The sequence below is a fragment of the Diachasma alloeum genome, unplaced genomic scaffold (assembly GCF_001412515.2).
Source record: "Diachasma alloeum isolate Michigan unplaced genomic scaffold, Dall2.0 Dall_scaffold_00178, whole genome shotgun sequence".
Taxonomy (NCBI): Eukaryota; Metazoa; Arthropoda; class Insecta; order Hymenoptera; family Braconidae; genus Diachasma; species Diachasma alloeum.
This window is the reverse complement of record NW_021680344.1, coordinates 3701352-3726114: the sequence shown is the minus strand read 5'-3', so window position 1 is coordinate 3726114 and position 24763 is coordinate 3701352. Positions and strand designations below refer to the sequence as shown.

Sequence of the window (24763 nt, the reverse complement as noted above, 5' to 3'; positions counted from 1 at the left end):
TGCACTCGGGAGTATTTGTTGAGGTCGCCCAGTGAACCCGTCGAACCGCAGTAAAAGTCTCTATATTGAATACGTGGCTCAAATTTCAATATAAACCCACAGGACTACTCTGTATTCTTTGACTCACTTTGGACCCCTTTATACATGAACTTATACTGTCATAGCTACCATAACATCAGCTGCAACTCTAAATTCCCACCTTCCGGGGGCCAGGTGAGCACTGGAAATCGTCTTGGTGGAGTTTATGCGCAGGAGGAGAAGGAAATGGTTTATGAAATCGCAGGATTTTTTTTCTGAGAATTCTGTGAAAACAAGATGGTTTTCTGTGTAAAACAAGACATTTTTGGTGGCATTTTCATCAGTATTTTTAATTACAAAAATTGTTTCATCCTTGTTTTCCAAACTTCCTTCAAACTCTGCTTCATAAATTGTCAACAACAGTGTTGAAGAATTTGAAAATTCATAAGTTTATGGAAAAATTTGTGGGAATTATAAATTTCGGTTTAATTATTCCGTAAAAATTAATGAAAAATCAGGGAAATTCTGAGAAACTTCTCCTTGAATTCCATATTTCCCTGTATTTTCCAGGAATTCCTTGAATAATTTCAGGAATTCCATGAATTTTAATGGAATTCCCTGAAAATTCAACGAAATAGGGCAGTGAATATTCATTTTCACTTGAAAAAATTGGAACTTTACTTAAATTTTCAGATAAACTTGAAATTCTATTGAATTTCTCCCCTTAAGTCCAATTCAGTCTTTTCCCGGAAAATTTCCGCTAGAATTTCATGTCAATTCGGTTTCTAGTAAATTTCGGTTTAATTATTCCGGGAAAATTAATGAAAAATCAGAAGAATTCAGCGAAACTTCTCCTTGAATTCCAGATTCCCCTGAATTCTCAAGGAATTTCTTGAAAAATGCCGAGAATCCCACGAATTTTAATGGAATTCCCTGAAAATTCAAGGGAATTTCGCATTCAATATTCATTTTCACTTAAAAATTCCTGTAAATTGCGACTGTACTTGAAATTCCATTGACTTTTTCCCCTTAAATCGAATTTAACTTTTTTTTTCGAAAAATTAAGGCAAATTTTAACAGTGAACAATTGAAATAGTTTACCATGAAATTTATCACACCCCGTAGTGAATATTCCAGTCCTGAATCACCTCGAATTACCGGGATTTAATAGAGCGCAAGGAGCGTAAAGCTCGGAGTAAGAGAACACCAGGGGACCCGGACAGCAAGTAAAGACCAGCACTGGTGCCTGGTGGAGTACGAGGTAGTTCGATTTACGTCCGATTATCAATGGCTCTCGGCCGAGGGGCAATAAAGTGGATCTATCTGGAATTGAACACACCCTTTGAATTCCACCGTGTACTTTTACTCCTGGATTTTTCTCTATTTTTTTTCCTCCCGTTGTTTTTTTTTCCCTCGCGGTTCTTCTTTTTCGCTCTCCCCGGTTACTTCCGATATTCTCCCTAGTGCCATCGCGTCGTTGTTTCCCTTACAAAGAACAAGGAGAGCCGTGATAAGAGACAATAGGGTTCTCCTTTGCCCACTCAATAGGTGTAAGAATCCAAAACAAAGGGGTTGTTAAGAGGAGAGGAGTAATGAAGGTGTGCGATGAGGAAAGAGTACCTTTGGGTGGAGGCACTTGAAAGGTTTTTTCTCTGAGAACAGAACATTGCTGGAATAATTATAGAGGGTTTGATTACAAAGGATGATATTTTACTGGGTGTCAAAGGTTGATGGTTTCACACTTCAGAATTTATCTATTATTTCCGTTTTTTCACGAGATTCACACAATCACTTGTACTGTGATGAATGAAGATGTAGGATCAAACGAAGGTTATGTATTATGAATAATGAGTATTCTGGTAACTAATGTACTATTGCAGTTCTGAGTATTAGAAATGATGTCACAACGATCCAGTTAAATTGGGGGCGAATATTTATTATTACAGGAGATTCAAGTTAACATTTTAACATTTCAATCAATCTGACATTCGTACACACAAGAGTAAACAAACTACAATCGTACAAAAGACTATGCATTCCGTTTCATTCCATTCTCATTCGCAGAGGGGAAATAGTCATTTACTTCATTCCGTAACAGTACTTAATTCAAGTATATTTTCGACTCGAATGGGGGATGGGTTTCAATTCGAGGATAATTATTTCGTATCAGCCTGGGTTGTACCAAGCACTCTCAAGTGCAATATAAGGGTCAGACACTAAGTGTGAGAATATAAGGGTCAAAAAGTGGAGGTTAAAAAATGAGGGTCGGAATATTAGAGTCAAAAACTGAGGGCCTGAATGTAAAAGTGAAGGAATGAGAGTCAAAATGTTAGGGTTACAAAAGAGGGTCAGAATATTAGGATTAAAAAAATGGTCAGAATATAAAAGTAAAACAAGTGGGTGTCAGGCAATGGGGGTCATATAAGGGCTAAAAACGGTGATCAAGCATAATATATAACTTATATTTAGACCCTCATTGCCTGACACCCACTTTTTTCACTTTTATATTCTGACCCTAATATTCTGACCCTCATTTTTTAACCTCCACGTTTTGACCCTTATATTCTGACACTCAGTGTCTGACCCTTATATTACACTTAAGAGGGCTTGCTACAACCCGGCCTGATACAAAAGAATCATCTTCGAATTGAAATACCCATCCCCCAATTGAGTATAAAATATACTTGATTCAAATAATTCAGGTATTTTTTTCCGTACGTGTCAATTCAATAATAAATAAATGAATAAAATTTCCTCTTCCTTCAACTCCTCATTATCCTCTAATATTAATTCAGATCTGCCAACCCCCTTATTTTTTTTATTTGAAAAAAAAAAAAAAAATAACAAAACACGAATGTTACTCCTGTCATACATTGAGGTCACTGTCGGAGGCTAGAAGGAAATTCCAAATAAGAACAAAACAGCTTCCATTTGGAGGGAAAAAAGGAGTAAAATAGCAACAGTCTGAACGAGGGAGATACGGGGAGAGGGACCTGACACGCTTAATGCATCGGGGTGAAAAAGCAAGCGAGAATAAATAGGCCACACCAGAGAACGAGTGGAAGTGTAACGTCGAAAAACCAGCGGGGATCGGGGGAGAGAGTGAGAGACTGGCGAAAAAAGGAGAATGAAGGGTATAAGAGTACCCTGAATTTATTCTCCCGCTGGGGGTAACGCGGTGGTGTTTCAAAACGTACAATGAGTGGAGCTTAAGAACGGAGGAAGTAATTTGTGAAATGTGACGGTAACAGTGGCTGACTGGAGAGCCAGTGAAACTCGAATATTAATTGTTTTGAGAGGTCTGGAACGATGAAATTGTTATTTGATGGGGTTTTTATTAGATAAGGGAGGGCTGAGGTGGGATTACATTCATATCCATGAATGTAATTTTTTCCTCACTTTTGTGGAACGATGAGAGAGGACATTTTTAAATCAAGACTATTGTTCTTTATTCGAATGAGAGAAATTTCAGGAAAGAGAAACAAAGAACTGCGATTGTTGTTTAAATGTCTTTCATTATTATTAGATTAATTAATTAAATCAATTTAATTGCATTGAATTGAATTATTCAGCACTTTCATCAGATTAAAATGACAATTTTCTGTTCCCAGTTCTTCCATCTGCTGCAGAATAACGAAGCAGCGAAGAGTACAATCGAGCATCGAGGCGTGACAGTGTTTGCACCGACGAATCGTGCCTTCCAGAGGTACGCTGTCAGCAAGGACCACGGTGACCTCGTCCTCTACCACATGTGTAAGTACTCAAGTCCATTGAAATAACAGCGAAACAAAATGCTACGCAAAGCTCGTGGCGCTTTAGCCAGGAATCATTTTCGACAATTTACACTCGAGCCAATTGAATGCCCGGGGATCGGTTTCTCAAAGCCCACTCCCACCATTCGCAGTAATCTCCTATCACTGATATGAAGCTGAAACTAGCAGAGTGTTCGTCAGCGGAAAATTCTATTTAGGGGATATTTAAATGTACACGGAGAGAAATTTTTTAGAAAAATTCTAGTGCTAGCAGGGGACAAGAGGCGCAAAGTGGCGGCCAGGGAAAAATTCTAGTACCGGCATTAGAAATTTTATTGGGGAAAACGTGAATTTTTCCCCGTATTTCGTATACACGGAGAAAAATATTTAATTAAAATTATGTATCTTTTTCGTAATTCCGGAGCGAAATGTGGTTGTAGGAAATTTCATGGAACTGTCACGGAATTTTTCCAGAGCGTTCCGTAATTTTTATCTGAATCTCCTGTGAAAAATTACGATACCGTCACTTAAATTTTCTGAGTCGATTCCGTAATCGGTGAGCGAATTGTGAGTTCCTTAATTTTTACTGAATATTTCCGTGTAGGAGAGTCGAATAATCATATGTACAAATGTTTTTTAAGTGCGAAAGAGTTTGTACATTACTTAAAAACATTTGTACACTCCTAGAATCGCCCAAGACAAATTTTCTGCTGTCGAATCTTTCGCTAGTTTCAGCTTCATATCATTGATGAGTATTAGTACAGCGGAGAAAAGCGCGGGGTCGCGCGAGTCCGTCAGAACTCCATCATTCGGTTCTGGGGGTCCGGTAACAGTGATCCTGTGGATTAGCCGGGAATCATTGGTTCATTAGACGAGAGATGAAGTGAATTATCGTTTTGTGGGTTTTGAATTCCTTTCATTTTTAATTCATTCGCGGAAATCATTTGCTCATCATTTCCTCATTTTCTCATCGTTTTTACTGTAATATTCAAGGTGATCTGATCATTTAATTAAATTTCAAGGAATTTTTTCATTGAAAATTCAAAATTTGAGGCGAACCAGTTTTTTTTATTCAAAATTTTACGTCCAAATCTATGAGAACTATAAATTTCAGTTCAATTATTCAATGAAAATTAGTGGATGTGAGGAAAATCTGACAGAATCCATTCTTGAAATTTCCAGTAAAACTAGAAATTTGAAATGATTACCAACATCGCACGTCAAACATGAAATTCTAACCCTTATCTCTCGTCTCCAGCCCCTGAAATTTTCCCTTTCCACCGCGAAATACTTCCCTCGAATTTCTTCAGGTGCATTTTTTCCCATTAAAAAAGCCCCCTGTCCCGTAAGAAGTAAGAAGTGAGCCCTCGAGAAGTTGGAATATAAGGAAAGAAGTGAAGTAGAATGGAAAAGCGAATTGAATTTCTCAGTGGGACACGGAGAAATGAAAAAAAACGGAGGGAGAAGGACTCTCGAGCTGTCTGGGAGTAAGAGTCCGGCGTTGTGAGCGAGTTCTGATGAATGGAGGTAGTGATAAGGCCTCCAGCCATTCGTGCACTGTCATCTCCCGCCAGAGTTGTCCCGATGTACTGCGTCGACTGTTTGTGATTGTTGATTCGTAATTCAAAGAAGTATTACATCCATTGAATTCTTTATCGATGGGAAAAGACGTTTCCGCTCAGCCTGGGCATTTGAATATGGGTGAATGGAGGTTTTCAGGATGTTAGTGGTGCGCTTATTCAGTCGTTGTTTACTCAGACTTGTGGCGAGACTTTTTAACCTCATGAAACTGATTCTCATCACCCAATTAATTTTATTTCGTTTGTTCATTAACTAGCGTTGACGCCCTTTTTCTTTCAGATTCAGTATTCTTGAATCTTTTTTCAATTCGATGTGTATAATCATTCTCATTGCAAAAAGCTATACCACAGATGAGAATCTAGTATGAAGTTGAATTATTCTATTTTCCTCTGGCCTAAATGATTTGTACAATTATGATTTCAGTAGTGAAGTGGTAAACGGAGATAAGCGAACTTATCTCCCAGTTGAGTTTTTGAGGAATATTTCGGAATCTAAGGGTGATAGCAAAATTTTTGTTATAACCTTTTTTATCTCCCTTAGATTCTGAGATATTGATTGAAAACTGGTCAATAGTCACAATTGACTTATCTCCGTTTACCACTTCGCTACTGATTTGTTTATTCATGAGTTTATTCATGAGAAAGACATTAATTTTGCCAGTGTCTAGCCTGTTAATTTTATAAACAAATGAATTGACGAAGAAAATTCGTAAAAGTAAAATTTCCGAGGGGCTATTCACAGGCGTAATCGGGGCGTCATTCGCTGATGTAATCAATTGTTGGATGGCAATCCCAGTGAAATCAATGTAATCATTGTAATCACATGATTACCATATTTGTAATCAAGTTTTGGTAATCAAGTGGTAATCATTTGTAATCACTCTAATCATTTGTAATCAGTGTAATCTTTCGCAGTTGCTCCTAGTGAGACCGTGAATTCTGTTTTTGAATTTTCGAGCGCGTTATTTCTACCAATNCTGTTTTTGAATTTTAGAGCGCGTTATTTCTACCAATGGTAAATCTCAGAGATCCCTGGATCAATTTTTCTTGGAATCCCAGATGTTTATGGTTCATAGCCAATGCGTTTTGCCCAGTGCATTTGTCCGTAGGAAATTGATTCAACAGAGTTAAAATTTCTTCTTATTCTGGAGAACCAACCACTGAATTATCTCTAAATTATCTGCTGATAAGTTTCATTCTCCATCAATGGTAAATATTCAGTAAATTTACTTTGATGATAGCACTTATAAATGCCCGAATTTTTAGATGGAGTGATGGAGACTGCATTCCTCAGTTCTAATCCCCGCCCCTCCTTCCTCATTTCTTTGCAGATTCTAATAATTAATTATTCCATCAATTTATATTTATTAAGAAGCTATTTTTTGGGATTTCAATGATTACAGATGTTTGGTAATCGCAGAATGTTATCGACGAAATCATTTGTAATCATGTAATCATATTCTGTGCTCTTGATAATCACGGTTATCACATAGGCAATGGTAATCAGTGTAATCAGTCCCGTAATCCCGGGTAATCGATTACATTTTGTAATCGCGGTGTCACCCAATTCGCCTGTGAATAGCCCCTCGAAAAATTCACAATTGTCAATTTCTCGATGATTGGCCCCATGAGAATCTTTGCGTTACGAATCTCGAATAAACTCCTTCACTCTCAAATCCAGTGAAGACCAAAAATGATAAATTGAACGACCCAATTCAGGCTCAACCACCGCTGAGGTGGCCGCAAAACAACGACGCTCAAGCTGCGAAATTATGAAAGTTTCCAGACTAATTGTGAAACTTTGGTTGGAGCGATGCACAAAATTGCTCTGTCAGAGAGGAGAATGAGGAAGAAACCGAAAATGAGGGGTATAAAACTCACCCGAAGCTCAACTTAAATATGGACAGTTATTCCATAACCAATGGGAAGTAAACATCCCCCGAAATAAAGAGTTTCGTCTTAATGATCATCACAAGTTTGTATGACCGACGAGGATCTCAAAGCTTCGAGTCTTCGGGCACATAGGCTTCCCGGAACTTGAGAAATTTCCACTCAACTATTTTCTCATCACGCTGGGGAAACTTTGCTGGCATCGACGATCAACTTAATCGACACTTGTGTTGGGAGAATAAATATAGTGCTTCACACTTTCTTGGGGGGAAATTGAGGCAATATTTTGCGAGGGGTTGATGGTGTTGGGGGAGTATATTAAGCATATCCACGTATCTTTTACAATTTGGTGCAGACCACACTGTAGATTTAACCATTTTCAATCATCAAATTTTTCAATTAAATTACGCAGAATTATTATCTTTTTCAAAGAATTGTTATTTATAAATAAATAGTTGAAATTGAAACAAATAATTGAAATAATTGAATAAAATGAAATCAGTAGTGAAGTGGTAAACGGAGATAAGTCGACATGTCTCCCAGTGGAGTTTTTGAGGAATATTTCCGAATCTAAGAAAGATAGCGAAATTTTCGTAATTACATTTATTGTAGTACTCAATCGACTCCACAAAAAATGTTATAACAACAATTTTGCTATTTCCCTTAGATTCCGAGATGGTGATTGAAAACTGGTCAATTGTCAAAATTGACTTGTCTCCCTTTACCACTTCGCCACTGAAATAAATAAAATTGAATGATAATTGACAAAAATAAGAAGATAGAGAAAATAGCAAAAGTACTTGGATATTCTTAAAGCAAACATTTAAAAAATTCTCGACAATTTCATTGCCTTTGTCGAAAATAAACGCAAATGACCCTCTCACCCCCGTCTCCATCGACATTCCCAGTACAATTGACACAACCGATCGACTCCATCCCCAGATGCAAGTGATCCTCTCCTATATTTCCACTCTGAGTCCAACGAGTATGCAACGGACCGTCGAATTTTTCCTCCCTCTGAGGAGTTTCAGGTGGTAACGCGAAATTGAGGCGCCGAGAGTGGGGCCTCTCTCGTCTCCGAGATTGATTTCCACATCGTTCGTCTAGTTGAAAAGGACGACCACTTGAGATACCCCTGGAGTGAAAGAAATAAGACGAATGATAGTTTGGAGAGGATTTGCGAATAACGTGAGACGGAGAGAAGGGGGTGGGAGGAAGGGAAGGGGGGGGCGGCGGGACAGGCAAAACCCAGGGAAATGGGAACAAGGTGACAACCCAGAGGAAGACTCACCGGCACATCCCGTGGGAAATGTCTGTACTGCGATGGTTTGTCCCTTTCCTCTTCGCATCTCATCCAGACGAGGCTCCAACTGGTTGAAATTCCTCCCTCCAAGTGATGGTCCCCCAGTGCCTACGTGTTACGTGTAAATGTCCCCCCGGATTTTATCTGGGCAATATACCAATTATCAATTATCTGACAGCGGTGGATTTTACGTGACGCAGAGGGAAAATTTTCTCAGGTGGAAAATCGTGGGGAATGTTGGAAGGTCTGGACTGTACACTGAAAATTTTCCTGTAAATCGACATTTCTAACAAGCAATATTTCTGCAGAAAAAAATGTCATTCTTTTATGGGGAATTTATGGGGACATTTGGGGAAATTTCGATAATTTGATTGGGTGAATGAAATTTTTTCCTCAGGGGCGACTGAACTTTCAAGGAATTTTGTCATTGAAAATTCATAATTTAATGGAAAATCCGTCCCCCATCAAAAAATCTCTCTATGGAATAATTTTGTAAATTAAGACAATGCAAAAATTTTCATTTAAAAAAATTTATAATATGGGCCAACTCGATATATTTTTGAAATTTATAAAGAATACACAAAAAACATATATTTTATATATTTTTTTATATAAATTGGACCAATTTAAGATTTTTTGTAACATATTTTTCAAAATATAAATTTTTCCGTGTAGGTTGGGAACTGTAAATTTCAGTTTATTTATTCCAGGACAATTGATGAATAATATCGTTTGACTTTACATCTTTATTCATCAGAGTGAAAATGGAAATAGTTGTAAGATGTGACAGCATCAGATGATAACATTTCTCCTGTCATCTTAGCAAATATTGAATTTTCGCTGAACTTCTTCACGAGGAAAATTGAAACATGTGGATAGTCCTGATATTTACTGCTCCGGTAACATCATTGCCGGATGTAAAGTTTCTGATGCTACGTGTGAGAGCTTTGATGGGATTGAGCAAACTCACGGGAAGTTATAATGAATGAATATGATGTCGAAATAGGATATGCATGGAGGAGTATTTCCCAGACGAGTCTTGTTTATGGCAAAGGGATATTCATTTTAGGAAGTTCTTCGTGTTTATTCCGTATTCATCTGGTTCATTATGTGCCGGACATTGCAGCTGATGATTCAAATCATAAATTATAGACGAAATTTCGAATGTCTTGAAAATTTGTCCATTTTCTTTCAATTTATTGCAGTTCTGAATTGTTGTTCTCGAATATTATTCTCAGGAAAAAAACTTTTCATCAGTATTTTTTATCACAAAAATTCATTCACCCTCATTTTCTGGCTCTTTCTGTGCAATTGAGAAAAAACCAATAAAGTATTTATAACTAGGAGGCTTCGCCATCCGCTCGCTTCGCTCGGCAACCGCCGGACTTCGCCCCTCGCTCGCTTCGCTCGCTCCCCCCCCCCATCTCCTTTTGAGTTCAAATAAAAATCGGAAAAACCTCATCTTTATCACATCGATAAATAGTGACTGATATAACTATATATACAGGCTCGCATTATCGCATTGAAATTTCATCGTTTTCGACAGGTGTTGCATTACTGATATCAGTGGTAATCATTCTCAATAGACTCGGATCACATGAGAAAAAAAAGCAAATCATATTCCACTCCTAACAGTTCACAATCAATATTTTACAACAATCGTATTCACAAAAAAGACTCCAACCAACCAACGCCTTATTTTGATTCTTATGACCCTTATTTTCACCCCTGTCACCCTCATGACCCTTGCAACCCTCGTAATCCTTATGAGCCCTGAAAATTTTTGCGTCATCTTAATTTACAAAATTATTATATATAGAAAAAAAAATGAGACATTACAAGTTTGAAGCAAACGGCTATTCTACATCGAGAGCGTCAGCTGCAAATCCTAGCAGAAGTGCCGTTCATTTACATCTGATGAAAGACCTGAATAGCGCGATAACTTGATTAAACCTTCTCGCAGGCCATCGACTTATCGTATGGCTTCAAAGTGTCTGTACGTCATAGAGAACAGAGGAGGGTAAATTTCGATATAGTTCAGGGCTGTCTGTGCTTCTCCACACTGCCAAGCTCAACATTTCACCGTAGATAGGGGCTTTTTAGGGTTCGCCAGTTGGGGTTAAACCCATGGGGCCTTTGACCCCATCCCCAACCAACTCTGTAGCCCTACAAACCATGCATTTCAGACTTGGCCAACTCTCTCTGAACGCTCACGGCCAACTTTCCGAAGATGTAATGTATATAAAGGGGTATACATCTTGACCCTTCGTCTTAGGTCCTTTGGAAGGACTCGAGCTATCTGAAAACCACGACAAACATCGTATATTCATTCGGATATCGGTTTATCGCGGGAGTTGAGTCATCAGTTTCTGGGGGTATTCAATGGCTACTTCCGGAGCAGAGAATTTAAGAATATATAAAATATATTTAAATAACATGTTTTTTCACAAGGAGAGAAAATTTGTTCTGCCGAAAAATTATAATTATTATATTATTATATTATTATATGCCCCTATTTTATTAATTATGCCCCCCTGAAGAGATATTTTGTCGCGTTGTATCAATTTATTTCTGACGATAACGGCAAAAAAAATTCAACACAAAAACAAAAACGGACAAAAATTTTAATTAACAATATTAAATCTAAATAAAATGAATTCAATTAAATTAGTAAAGTAGTGAATGTAAATATTTTAAATATTAATTTAAAAAAATGATTTTTGTGGAAGATATTAAATTTCCTTTTATCAAGTTGGTTAATTTCCCTCGAGTAAATCTGTCCCACTCTCTAAAATATTCTCTATTATTCTCTCAATTAATATTCAGAGGGCATTAGAAATTACGGGTCACGAGGGTCAAGTGAGCCGCAAAAGTGTAACACGTGAAGTAAAACGTTACACAAAACGAAAAAAAATACATTGACGCCATAAACATCATGTTTGATCCACGGAGAGAAATCTTCAATAAAAATTACGTATCTTTTCCGTAATTCCGGAGCGAAATGTGGTTGTAGAAAATTTTACGGAACTGTCACGGAATTTTTCCGGTGCATTCCGTAATTTTTATCTGAATCTCCTGTGAAAAATTACGATACCGTCATTTAAATTTTCTGAGTCGATTTCGTAATCGGTGAGTGAATCGTGAGTTCCGTAATTTTTACTGAACATTTCTCCCCGTGCCCATATTCGATCGTCATAAATGTTCTCTTGGCCCTCATGACCTGTGTGACCCTAATTACCTGTCACTCGCTCAAATCATAAATTGAAAAAAATTCACAAAACGTTCTTTTTTTTTATTTTGCGAAAAAAAATCTAATAATTTTTCGATGAATTTCCGCAGCTCAATTCCGCCGACAGAATGAAATATCAATACTCCCATTCCATAAATATCCCCGAACTTTAATTGAACAGAGTGCAAATACCCAATACATTATAGTGTATTAATCTCCGTGTCACTCATTAACATTTATCCCACCGTTTGGCAGTTACGTTAATTAGAGCATAAGAGCACTCCACCAATTCGCCATTTGCCCCCCCGCCCCCGTGTCGTTCGAAAATTTCGCGTTGCGTCGTGGAAATAGCACGTGAAAGTGCCCAACGACCGATCACTGAATTACAATTTCACTACGAGATAATTAGTAAACTGTGGAACTGAACTGGTGACGTTCACCATAACTTGTGACTGCCCAGATAATACGAATTCCCTGGAAACAAACGGTTGAAATGTTGCGGCAACCGTTCGACTATGAAAAATGAAATAAATCATAATCCCATGTAGTCACGAATTATTCTACACGTAATAAATGAATACGTTTTTATACGGAGGTATTCTCCATTGTGACCGGCAGAGAATAGAGATAATCGTTGTTATTCCATACAAAAATACAAAATCATTATTTTATCCAAACTAAATGCATCAGAAAGGTATAAGAGAACGTGATGATTCTAAATAATCATGCGAGACGTTTAATGTGATCTGTCTGTCGACACGATGTCACTGCTCGAGTGAAACGTGCTCTCATAATAAATATTAAGGAAAACGAAAATCGATAAATTAAAAATTATAATTCAGAATTTATTACGAGATCTTTTTCAAGCTGATGGAATTTTCAATGAAAAATGTCACCTGACATTTTTCCTAAAATAACCCATCAAGATAATTCTGTTATTAACAAGACGTAAAAAATAGACTCGCTGCATTCTGCATTTTCGGATCAATCCTCCTCTCCCCCTCACTGTCATTATTTGAATTTAATTATCCTCGCGTCTCCGTGACGTCCATGTGCAATTTATGATGCGCAGACAACTGATATCAGTAGATAAATGACCGTGAGGGCAGCCACAATAAAGATAATCATTGTTATTCCATGCAAAAATACAGAATCATTATTTTATCCAGATTAAATACATCAGAAAGGCACAAGAGAACATCCTGAATAATCATGTGAGACGTTTAACGTGATCTGTCTTTCGATACGATGACTTGATGAATCCAAAAAAATGAAGCTCTGCAACTGCTGGAGTGAAACGTGCTCTAATAATAAATATTGAGGAAAAAGAAAATCCATAAATTTAAAATTGTAATTCAGAATTTATCACGAGAGATTCTTCGAACAGATGGAATTTTCAACAAAAAATGTCGCCTGGCATTTGCCCAAAAAGAACACGTCAAGATAATTCTGTTCTTAACAAGACGTAAAAAATAGACCCTTCAGTGTCATCATTTGAATTTAATTATCCTCGTGTCTCTGTAACGTGCATGTGCAATTTATAATGCTCAGACAACTGATATCAGTGGAAAAATGACAGTGAGGGCAGCCACAATAAAGATAATCATTGTTATTCCATACAAAAATACAAAATCATTATTTTATTCAAACTAAATACATCAGAAAGGCACAAGAGAACGTAGTAATGATCCCGAATAATCATGGGAGACGTTCATAAACGAAAATGAATTTTCTTAATCTCCAGTTTGAAATAAACGGTTGAAATGTAGCTGAAACCGTTCGACTGTGAAAAATGAAATAAATCACAATCCCATGTAGCCATGGATTATTCCGCACGTAATAAATAAATACGCTTTTTTTACGGGGATATCCATTTTCCATTGTGACCAGCGGGGGAAGTAATAAAAAAGACGGGGCAGGAGAACAGCCGGGCTGTTCTCGTCGGCTTGGACCATTTCCAACTGTTGTATGAAGTGTATGGGGAGTGGTATAAATCCATCGGTCTCGTGTTCCAGGGACATTGAACTGGGGCGAGCCTGAGACACCGGATTCTCTCGTTTCTGGAATCCAATTAACTCACTCATTACCCTTTCATTAACAGCCTCAGTGTCGAAGTGTTTGGGGGAATACGGGGTTAAACGATTCTCTCTGTTCTGCTCTGCACCTTTTAATGGGCTTCATTTTCATTTGTCAATGATACAGATGTAATGGAGACACATTTTTCAGAATAAATTAATCTTAATGCGCATTTCTTTAGATGAAAATTAATTGAAATACTAGACTGATTAAAAAATTCCACTGGAAATTCCAGATATAAAACCGGAGTAATAAAATATTTCAGTTGAATAGTTGAAACAAAATTTAATGAATTCGTTGAAATGAATAAAAATTTCAAATCAGTAGGTTTTACCACCACTTCGCACTCCAATCTCATCCACTCGCAGGTTCATTCGAGTAATTTTCGCTCAGTTTTCCTTCGGCTTTGTTTGAAATTCAGTTCGTCTATGTAATCCAATGAAACCGTTATTTCGAGTGTTAATTTAACATTTTGAAAAACGAGGGGTTATAAAAAATGTACGATGTAGTCGTAAAATTCTTCAGTGTTTCTCTCCCAAACCCCGAGGATATATTATTTATCATAATAACCAGGTACAATCTCCTAATTCCAGTTTATGTTAGTGTTTTATCGTCCTTCAGAGACCCTTTAGGGAGGGAACATTTTGAATTTTCAAGACGTACATGAATTCATTGGAGTATTTGAAACCTTATCTTGAGGGTGGACCGACGTTACTCATCACTACACGCATTTGGTGATGCTGAGATGACTGATGTCAGTGGATGAATGAAACAATAAAGATAGTGATCGTTATTCCGTACAAAAATACAAAATAATTATTTTATTCAAATTAAATATATCAGACAGGCACAAGAGAACGTAATAATCCTGAACAATCATATGAGACGTCGAGTGAAACGTACTCGAATAATAAATATTAAGCAAAAAGAAAATCGATAAATTTAAAATTATAATTCAGAATTTATCACGAGAGCGTCTTCGAGCTAATGGAATTGTCAATAAAAAGTATCTCCCGACATGTTCCCTGAAGTCACACGTCGAGATAATTCTGTTATTAACCAGACAAAAAATAGACTCGCTGTACTCTGTATTTTTGGATCAATCTCCCTCTCCCCCTCGTTCTCATTATTTGAATTTAATGATCCTCGCGTCTCCGTGACGTTTATATGCAATTTATGAGGCTCAGACAACTGATAGAGGGGATAAATGACAGTGAAGGTAGTCGCAATAAAGATAATCATTGTTATTCAATACAAAAATACAAAATCATTATTTTATTCAAATTAAATACACCAGAAAGGCACAAGAGAACGTAATAATCCTGAATAATCATGTGAGACGTTTAACGTGATCTGTCTTTCGACGCGATGACTTGATGAATCCAAGAAACTGAAGCTCTGCAACTGCTCGAGTGAAGCGTGCTCTAATAATAAATATTAAGGGTAAAATCGCTAAATCAACAATTCTAATTGAAAATTAATCAGGAGAGCTTCGAACTAATGGAACGTTCAATAAAAAATGTTTCCTGACAATTTCCCTAAAATCACTCGTGGAGATAATTCCATGATTCACAAGACATAAAAAATTGATTCATCCTGTTCTAAATTAATTTCGCTGATTTATTTTAATCAAAGGATACTGCATTTTTGGGTCAATCTCCCTCTGCTCCTCAGTGTCATCATTAGGATTGACGATAGTAAGAAAAGCCTGCGAAATACCACAAAAGAACCCATTACCCTTTAATAATTCTCGTATCTCAAAAAAATAATAAAGCTAAATTACAGAAGCCGTCAGTTTCAGCATAATCACTATGAAAAATGCGTTGAGCAGTTAAACCCCGAGGGAAGTGTTTTACAATGCCTCCCACACACACACACACACACACACACACACACACACGCGTCCTCATGAATGATAAATCATCCTCGAATGATTAAAATCTCATTGATACAATCCTCCCCCATTTAGCCAGTGGTGCATGCATGAATTTAGACGTGTGCGTGATGCCTTATGATTGTCCGAAGTAAGATTGTACTGTGGTTTACCTGCAGCCAGTCGTACATATTGATCAGTTTCCTCGACTCCAAATGCAGCTTATAAATAATACTTGTGTCTGGTAGTGTCTGCTGAATCGTCTCCTCGTTCTCTAATTTACAGCAACCGCACTGGTGAAATAAGAGGCCCATTTCCGTAAATATACATTTTCATTGCGGTGAATTTTGAGGATGAAGAGGTAAAACGAATTTGCAATTCATCAGGGATAAGGTGAATGATAACTGGGTTCTCAGTTGCATGAGCTAGTGGTGAATATTAGAGGATTATTCAGTTTTATGGATTTGATGATTTTTATGTGACCTTTGATTTGACCCTCATGTGACTTCTACCTGGCCCTTATAACCCTTCGTGTGATTCTCATAGGCTCATAAGGGCCATACAGAGGATTATCTCGGTGTAATCCTCATAGAACCCTCAGGAAACCTTCATTTGACCTTCATATGACCTTTATACCCCTTATCGGACTTTCAAACCTCATTTGACCCTTACGAGAACTCCATATGACCTCCACATGACCCTTCCAACCCTGCTTGTGATCCCCATAGGCTTGCTGATCTCTGTGACCCTCATGAAAGTTCATATAAGGGTCACAAGGGTCGTAAGGGTCATCAAAACCCTCAGGAAACCTTTATTTGATCCTCACATGACCTTTATAACCATTATCAGACTCGACCCTCATGTAGGTTCATGATCCGCATAAAGACTAACCTCATATGACCTTCATAAGACCTTCACAATATCCCATGACCTCCACATGGCCCTTAATGCCCTTAAGGTCCTGACCCTTATGATCACCACGGGTTTCTTGACCCTTATGACCTTCATAAAGGTTTATTAGCCTTAATAGGTTCATTAGTCTCATAAGGCCCTCATATGATCTCATGAAAGCCCTCATAAGGGTCTCATAACCCTCATAAGGGTCATGAGACCCTTTCATGAGATTATGATTACCCTTTTGAGGAATACGATCATAGCCCTCATAAGGGCGTATGACCCTCATTTCATTTTCGCACTACATCCTCATTGTGAATGTACAAAACTCAATTTCTACCCTCGAAAATAGTTCTTAATCATTCAGAAATATTCTCAAAGAGGCATTAACGTAATCTAATCTCCGTCTTCTGTAATATAATAACTCAAGGAGCTTGCAAAGTGTCACAGAGCATCAATTCCGAAATGATAAAATTGTACCGAAAAAAACTCACATTCAGGTAAATCTGAGGATCATTCAGCCCTGTGTGGACAGCCGCTCTCAGAGACCCTCTGAGATGATGCTTGGCTGCATTAGCATCGCTGAAACAGAATATTTCACTGGTTGCCAGGCGATTCGGATTCACCAAGTACACGGCGAATACGTCATGGTCTAGGTACTCCATCAGATCGATCTGTGCCTGTTTGTAGGGTGACCTCGATTGCTGCTGAGACATCTTCAGTAATTTCTGGGGAATTTCAGGGGATAATTAAACTCGATTATTCAAAAGCAATACTGTTGGTGTCACATTTTAAATTGTGAATTGATTATTGTCACAATTCAATGCAGCATTTCAATAATTTAAACATTTGTCTGTCATTACTTGACAAGTGATTATAGTCCACTGCGAGTCGGTTTCTCATAATTAATTCGGAGGTAAAATAAACTTGTATATTCTGTCCAATTCTTCTTTCTCTCTTGGAAATTGATTTCCCCCCATCCTTAGGTCTTCCTTGATGTCTTCTTGAGTTCAGTCGTCATTTTGTCTATTTGTTAATTTTGGTAAATTAACTCATGTGCACTGGGTTTGTTTATCGCTAATATTGAGTCTTTTTGTTTGTCAAAGTTTGTCAAAGGAATTGTTTGTCACTTAATTAATTAGGTAGTTCTTCTCACCTCTTTAAACTGTTGCCTGCTGAGTTTATCACTCATGTTGACAGTCTCAGATGACTCCTGCACCTCCAGACTTGCATTCTCAATAATTTCCAGGTGTCTCTCAAGGTTCTTATGAACCTCGGCTAAACCCTCACCTTCAGCCTTCTCAATAATCCCCAAAATGTCCCTCATTTTTCCCAAAAGTTCATTTTTCGAGAGAAAACCCAGTAGTTGCAGGCTCTCCTTGTACTCCTGTGTCTCCGCAATATCGCAAGTGACGGCATTAGCATAAATTTCGCGAAGCTAAAGGACCCGAATGAATTCATAAAAAAACACCACGAGAAACAGAGACAAACAGCTCAACAAAATGCTAATGAGAATAAATACTCGGGGCGGTAAAAAAAATGTTGTCAGTTCCTCTGTTAATCCACTGCAAAATTATTCCTTTACCAACTGAATTCACGTTTTGAGTTACATACTTGTTTTCCCAGTGGTGCACCAGGAAGAGAGTGAGCCAGTGAATGGAGGCACTTGAGAATGGTAAAAAATCCCCTCATAGCGTCATGAAACTCCCTCAAAAGTTTTCCAATGATATTTTTAAACTCATCCACTTGCATTTGTGGCTGTTTATCCCTTTTAGACTTTTCGATGTACTTGACTACTGATGGCAGCTTTCTCAATTCACTTATGTCTTCCTCGTTGAGATTATTCAATCGTTCATCAATGTCTCGTGGATTGCAGCACAATGTCGTTAGATTATTACCATAAAAATGTTGAATCATACAGAGCTGAAAAATAATCTCAAACTTTTCTCTTCGCAATTTTTTCTTTCGGGAATAAATAGAGAGAGGTACCTTGTAGCCCTGCAGAAATCCGTGGACTGAGAAATCGTAAAAGAGGAATATATCCGTCAGCAATTGAAATGCTCTACCCGTCAACATGAACGATGTTTTTCCTGATAACACAGTCCCTTCTAGAACGTCTGACAGACTCTTCATTTGAGTCTGTGTGTGAAAAACCTAGCGAGTACATTTTTTTGTGTTAAAAAAATTCTGAAGGCTTTGAAGAACGAATTAATTACCTGAAAATGTTGTTTTCATGTGTTTTTAATTTGAATACGCAACGACATCAAAAGATTAACGAAATTACGTGAAAAAAGCTCTAAAGATATTTGAAAAATCGTAAACAATCAAAATATTTTATTGATTAATTAATTGTTGGGAATGTAGTCATCAGGAGAATGTATCTGTCATCTGGAAAATATGTTGATAAACCTGGCAAACCCATTTTTTTTTCTAAAAAATGTCTGGAATTACGAGTACTAAAAGAACGTATAAACTACTTGAAACTCGTGTGTTTGAGTTTTTCTGCAATTTGAATATTCCAATTAAGAAGCTAATCTGCCACACAGCCGTGCCCGACGCTTTTAGCCTTAAACCCAGCCCTCATGAAAATTAGCAATTCATATTGTTCCCTCGTTTCATTTCCACGTTCGTCTACCACCGCGAGAGAACGTTTTGTTTGCTATCTAAGTGACTATGGGCCAGCCTCTCTCGCTCTCTTCATCACGTGAACGTGTGGATGAATTTGCGGATTTTAATGCAGTCATGAGTGAATTTGAAAAGATATTTGTATTTACCTTCACACGTAACTTTGACGTAACATCGTAGGAGAGAGATCTGTGGACAGCGTGGAGGGTTGTGGCAACACCGAATATGAGAATGAATTTTATCGAGCTCGAGTAGGAGCTGGAAAATTCGGATTAGATGGTTTTACATATTGTTAACAAAATTTGGGCTGAAATTTCTGGGATACTTATTGGAATTTTTTATAACACTATAGAGATTTCACTACTGAAATTAAAAAATTTCGGACGGAAAATTTAAAAATTTTAATGTTAATTTAAAAATTAAAAAATTAAAAAAATTGAACATTTTAGTGAAGTCTTCCCCCAAATCGATTTAAATTTCCATGTCTTTTATAAAATTGCATGATATGGCTGACGTTTGAGGGATTTTATGAGGTTTACGGTTATTTTTGCGCGGTTTACCTCAATACCAGGATGAAATCCCGGAGTATAATAGGATTGAAGCTTTCAAAGTCCGGTATGATAACCACTAGTGGAGGGGCTTCATTGTGTTTCTCTTGGTACCAGGACTCAAGTACTCGAAATGTGCATTGATTTTTTCGTACCTCCGGACGCCCGTTCTGGAGACATGAAGGCATTTGATCATTATCATGTGACCCATGTGGACCACACGAGACATCCACACCCACAGAAAGGCTTTATTTGAATTGAATGAATGGATTTATTCAAATGGCTCGTGATAAAGCTTTTATTCAAACTCAAATGTTATTTTTACTTGCATTTCCATTCGCATAAAATGAATATTTGCCTTTGCAAATGGCTGTTTTATAATAGATCCTAATGAAGACTTTATGCACATGTAATAGTCATTCATGTGAAATTAAGTAACTATTCATTTCATATAACTAAAATATTTTCATTTGCATAAATGGAAGAATTTCCAATAAAAGAGTTTTATGCGATCAAATTCGTAATTTCATCCAGAAATTCATTTATTTTTGAACCGAATTTTCTTTTAAAAATTCCTTTATATAATTCAATTGACGAATTTAATGATTAAAGAATCAAAATTTTAAAAAACACCCAAACTAAAAAACAAACTTGCGAAATATGAAAAGAAAACTGACATATTCTTAATGAGATGTTCAATTAATCAATAATTATTTACGTAGCACCTGAAAGTTTCGACTTTACAATCAAATATTTAATTGCAAAATTAATTTATCATTCAATGAATGGCTTCTTATTGACAACAGTTACGAATAAATTGTGCAGGTTTATAAAATCTCTAACCAATGGAAAGAGCATTTGATCATTATCATGTGGCATTTGGTCATTACCATGCGACCCATGTAGCCCACACGAGACATCCACACCCAAAGAAAGGCTTTATTTGAATTGAATGAATGGATTTATTCAAATGGCTCGTGATAAAGCTTTTATTCAAACTTAAATTTTATTTGTATTTTCATTTCCATTCACATAAAATGAATATTTGCCTTTGCAAATGGATGTTTTATTGATCCTAATGGAGACTTTATTTCCATGTAATAGTCATTCATTTGAAATTACTCAACTATTCATTTCGTATAACTAAATTATTTCCATTAAAATAAATAAAAGAATGTTAAATAAGAGTTTTATTGGATCAAATTCGTAATTGTGTCTCGAAATCCATTTATTTATGGACCGACTTCTCTCTTGAAAATTCCCTTACATAATTCAATTGACGAATTGAATGATTAAAAAATGCAACAAAAAAACCAACTACTCTAAAAAAACTTGAAGATCTGGAAAAAAACGAATATATTTTTATTGAGATGTTTCATTAATCAATAATTATTTCCGTGGCACCTGAATGTCTTGACTTGGCAATCAAATGTTTAATTGCAAATTTAATTTATCATTCAATGAATGGTTTCTTATTGTGAACTGTCACGAGCAAATTGTGCACGTAACATTTATATAAAAGCCCTAACCAATGGAAAGAGATTGAATTTTCCCATGTGATTGGATTAATATTCAAGACAGTCGCTCTGGTTGAGATACGTCAACCCAATTAAAATAATCCTGAATCATTCAACAGCTGAGAACTTATCGCCCTGGATGTCTAGATATGCAGAATGCTCTTAGTTAAAATACGTCACCTCGTTGGAGCCATTGATCAACTGAAAAACAGTTTCCTCAGTTAAATTTTTCATATTCCCAGAGTCTCTCGACTGAATAACAGCGATGTGTTCGGTCACAGTCGATATCTTCGCCGCTAATTTACCGAATAATACCTCATGATCGGGCAGATTAACACCTTCGCAAAATAATTCATCATAAATACGCGAATAACGAGGAAAATCAGACAATTCATTCAGGATATTCACCTGTCAACAAAATAGCTGTTGCAATTTCCCCCAAAAAATTCTCCTCAGTCGTGTCATTAACATCTGACACGTAACATTGTAAATCAGACAGGATTTGCTTGAACATATTGACATTGATCTCCTGGAAATAATTTTCGAATGAATAATTTCTGCGGGAAATTTAATGCCAGTGGTTCATAAATTCTGGAATTTTCTTGTGAACGATGTGTTTTATACCGAAATGTCGATAAATTTCTCATCAAACTTAATGTCTTCGCTGTTCCCAGACAACTGGGAATAGTTGACGTTTTTAAGTTAATGATTCCAACAGTTTTCTGTGGAAATTCATCATAAGGAGATTTTTGTAAACTCCAGAATTCGAAAGTATTAAGAATTGTTCGTAATACCTCTGCTGCATTCTTTATTATTGACCAAGCCTCTGTGTATGCTTGATACCAAGGCTCATCTACAGGTGCATCGTCCCTGATGTTTCGTTTCTTCTGACCTATTTTGTAGCTGCCTTTATAGGCAAATATTCCCTGAGTGAAAATAATCATTGGAAGATCAACAAAATGAAGGGGAAAAATCATTAGAAAATTAACGCAAATTGAAATGACTGGAATTTTAAAAAAGGAACGAAAAATTCCTGATTTTTTGCTCCTTTCCGATCTATTCCGTAGTTGCCTTTATAGGAAAATATTCCCTCAGCGAAAATAATGATTGGAATTTCAACAAAATGACGGGAAATTTTTTTTTTAGAAAAATAACACAAGCTAAAGTGACTTGAACAAATAAAAAAAGCGAAAAATCCCTGATTTTTCGCATCTTCTGACCTATTCTGTAGCTGCCTTTATAGGCAAATATTCCTTGAGTGAAAATAATCATTGGAAAATCAACAAAATAAAGGGGAAAAATCATTAGGAATTAATACTAATGAAAACAACTCGAGTAAAATTAAAAGCAATTAGTCATTAGTGAGAATTTGACTAGCAGAATTATTTAAATAGGGGAGGTTGGGGTAAAATGGACACTTTTGATTTTTTTTTAAATGTTAATGACGGGTTGAAATGTTGATAAAATTTAATAATTTTTCTCTCATTGCAAAGAACAGTTCTTTCCCTTTATGATGAACCTAACCTGAGCTCACTTGATGAATTTGTTTCTGAGTTATGAGTAATTAAAACAAAAGTCTAAAGTGTCCATTTAACCCCACTTACCCCTACCTAAATTAATTATTTAAATAGTAATTTATGAAGAATCATAAAAATTATTAAACAACATTTATGGTCAATTATCAAAACAATTGTAATATTTCCCCAAATAATAATTTACCACGGATATAAATTATTATTCAAGCATGCAGAATTATGTAATAATGTATAAAAAATAGTAGACAATTATGATATTATGCCACACACACGAAACATTGATCCCTATTTACGAAAAATTTATCAGTTAATTAATTTTTGGGAAAATAATCATTGCAATTCTACCAAAAAAGTTCTAAAATAATTTTGTTTTCAATTGTAAACAATCATGAGATACCGCAGCAGTCAGAACATCTCCAATTAGAGAGCAATCAGTTGACGAATTGAATGTTGAAGATGTAATTTTTAGAATAGCTGAGAAAATTTCGAGTGCCAAGATCTCAATTCCAAAAATAGAACGCAAAGCGAATTACTCTTCAATCCACACATTCTCCACGACTTTAGGTTATGTCTCCCATGCAACAGGTTGTAATGTTATATTTATCGCTCTACCTTCGACACAGAGACGTTATCCATTATGGAAAATAGCTCCCAGACGCTTCTGGAATGATTGATAACCACAATTTACACGATTTTACGGATTTTTTGGGGATTAAAAATCCAGTTCTTTGGGATTTCGGGGGAAACTTTGCTCCGATTGCCGGGAGAGACACCGGGCATTAGTCTCGAACTGGTGGGGAACACTCGCTGCCGCTGACACACACTCAAACTAACAGCTGAGTCTGCAGCTGTCGTCGCAACTGCTGCCACCACTCGATAGTTGTTTCAGTGTAGTTTCAAACTTTTTGCGAATTCCGCGGGAAGGGGGGGGGGGATTAATCAATTGATGGGGAAACTATTCATTGGGAATTTTTCATATTGACAGTTAGTACCGTTGATGATGGACAGGAATTTTATTAGCTTGAATTTTTTTTTATTGAAATTTTCATTTTTTTTTATTTTAACAACTTTTTTCTCTTCTTGTTTGAGAATTTCTTTTCTTTGTTGAAGGTTTGTCTATTGGTTTATCTTCTTTATATTTGTTATTTTTTTATTCTGTGATATTCAGTAGTGTTGATGATTGACAACAATTTATATTCGTTTAGAATTTATTGAAATTTTTTTTTTTATTGAAATTTTGAAAATTTTGTTTGTTTGTTGGAGGTTCATCTCTTGGTTTATTTTCCTTATCTTATTTATTTGGTATTTTTGACGAAAATTACTTGTTATCAAAGCCATCTAGTATTGAAAATTAATGACATTTGTATCAAATGCCGAGGAATTAATTCAAACGTTTTTCGAAATTTGTAATTTTGTTCGTTTAGAATGTATTGAACTATTATTTTTTATTTGATGCCTTTAACTAAACTTACTCTTCCTCACATTAATTTAATATTGAAAATTAATGACATTCAGATCAAACTGCAATGAATCAATTCTATCGTTTTTCTTTTAAAAATTGTCTCCAAAATAAGTAATTTAAAAAATGGCAAAAGGAATTTTTGTGGAGCATTAACTTTTCAAACAAACACATTCCCCACCATTAATTCAACATAAATTTTAAAATTTTTGAATTTATTGCCTTCGTTTATCTTCTTTATGTTTTTCATTTTGTCAATTAATATTGAAAGACCATTAATTTCCCATAAAAAAAACATCTAAAAAAATGGCCGTGACTATTCGCACCATTGCGTGAATCATCCCGTACACTCCATACCTCCACGCATGCGTGAAGTTTGTGTGTTTCACGCAGCCGAATTTTCATACTGCTGTGTATTTCACGCAGTTGAAGTTTCATACTACTGTGTGTTTCACGCAGTTGAA

The 24763-nt window shown here is 36.3% G+C and overlaps 2 protein-coding genes across 7 annotated transcripts in view; one reads left to right on the top strand and one right to left on the bottom strand.

Annotated features, from left to right (window-relative positions):
* The window catches only part of LOC107039792 (fasciclin-1), a 210072-nt gene that overhangs the window by 126790 nt on the left and 58519 nt on the right, over window positions 1–24763 (top strand). For all 5 annotated transcript variants that reach the window (XM_015259626.1, XM_015259620.1, XM_015259612.1 and 2 more), the window contains exon 2: window positions 3630–3771. In XM_015259626.1, coding sequence (XP_015115112.1) covers window positions 3630–3771 — 142 coding nt within the window. The remainder of the gene's footprint in view (window positions 1–3629; window positions 3772–24763) is intronic.
* LOC107039823 (origin recognition complex subunit 3) lies at window positions 15151–23639 on the bottom strand. 2 transcript variants are annotated; one of them, XM_015259646.1, is made up of 13 exons: window positions 23453–23639; window positions 22100–22231; window positions 21714–21834; window positions 21486–21643; window positions 19801–19958; window positions 19390–19498; window positions 18605–18769; window positions 18230–18538; window positions 17772–18053; window positions 17110–17343; window positions 15895–16014; window positions 15489–15556; window positions 15151–15272 (listed from the first exon to the last, which is right to left on the bottom strand). In XM_015259646.1, the coding sequence occupies exons 1-13, from the start codon at window positions 23474–23476 to the stop codon at window positions 15179–15181; spliced, it is 1974 nt and encodes a 657-aa protein (XP_015115132.1). In that variant the 5' UTR covers window positions 23477–23639; the 3' UTR covers window positions 15151–15178. The 2 variants fall into 2 exon arrangements, with proteins under 2 accessions (XP_015115132.1, XP_015115141.1); XM_015259655.1 differs by having other exon boundaries at window positions 17772–18002.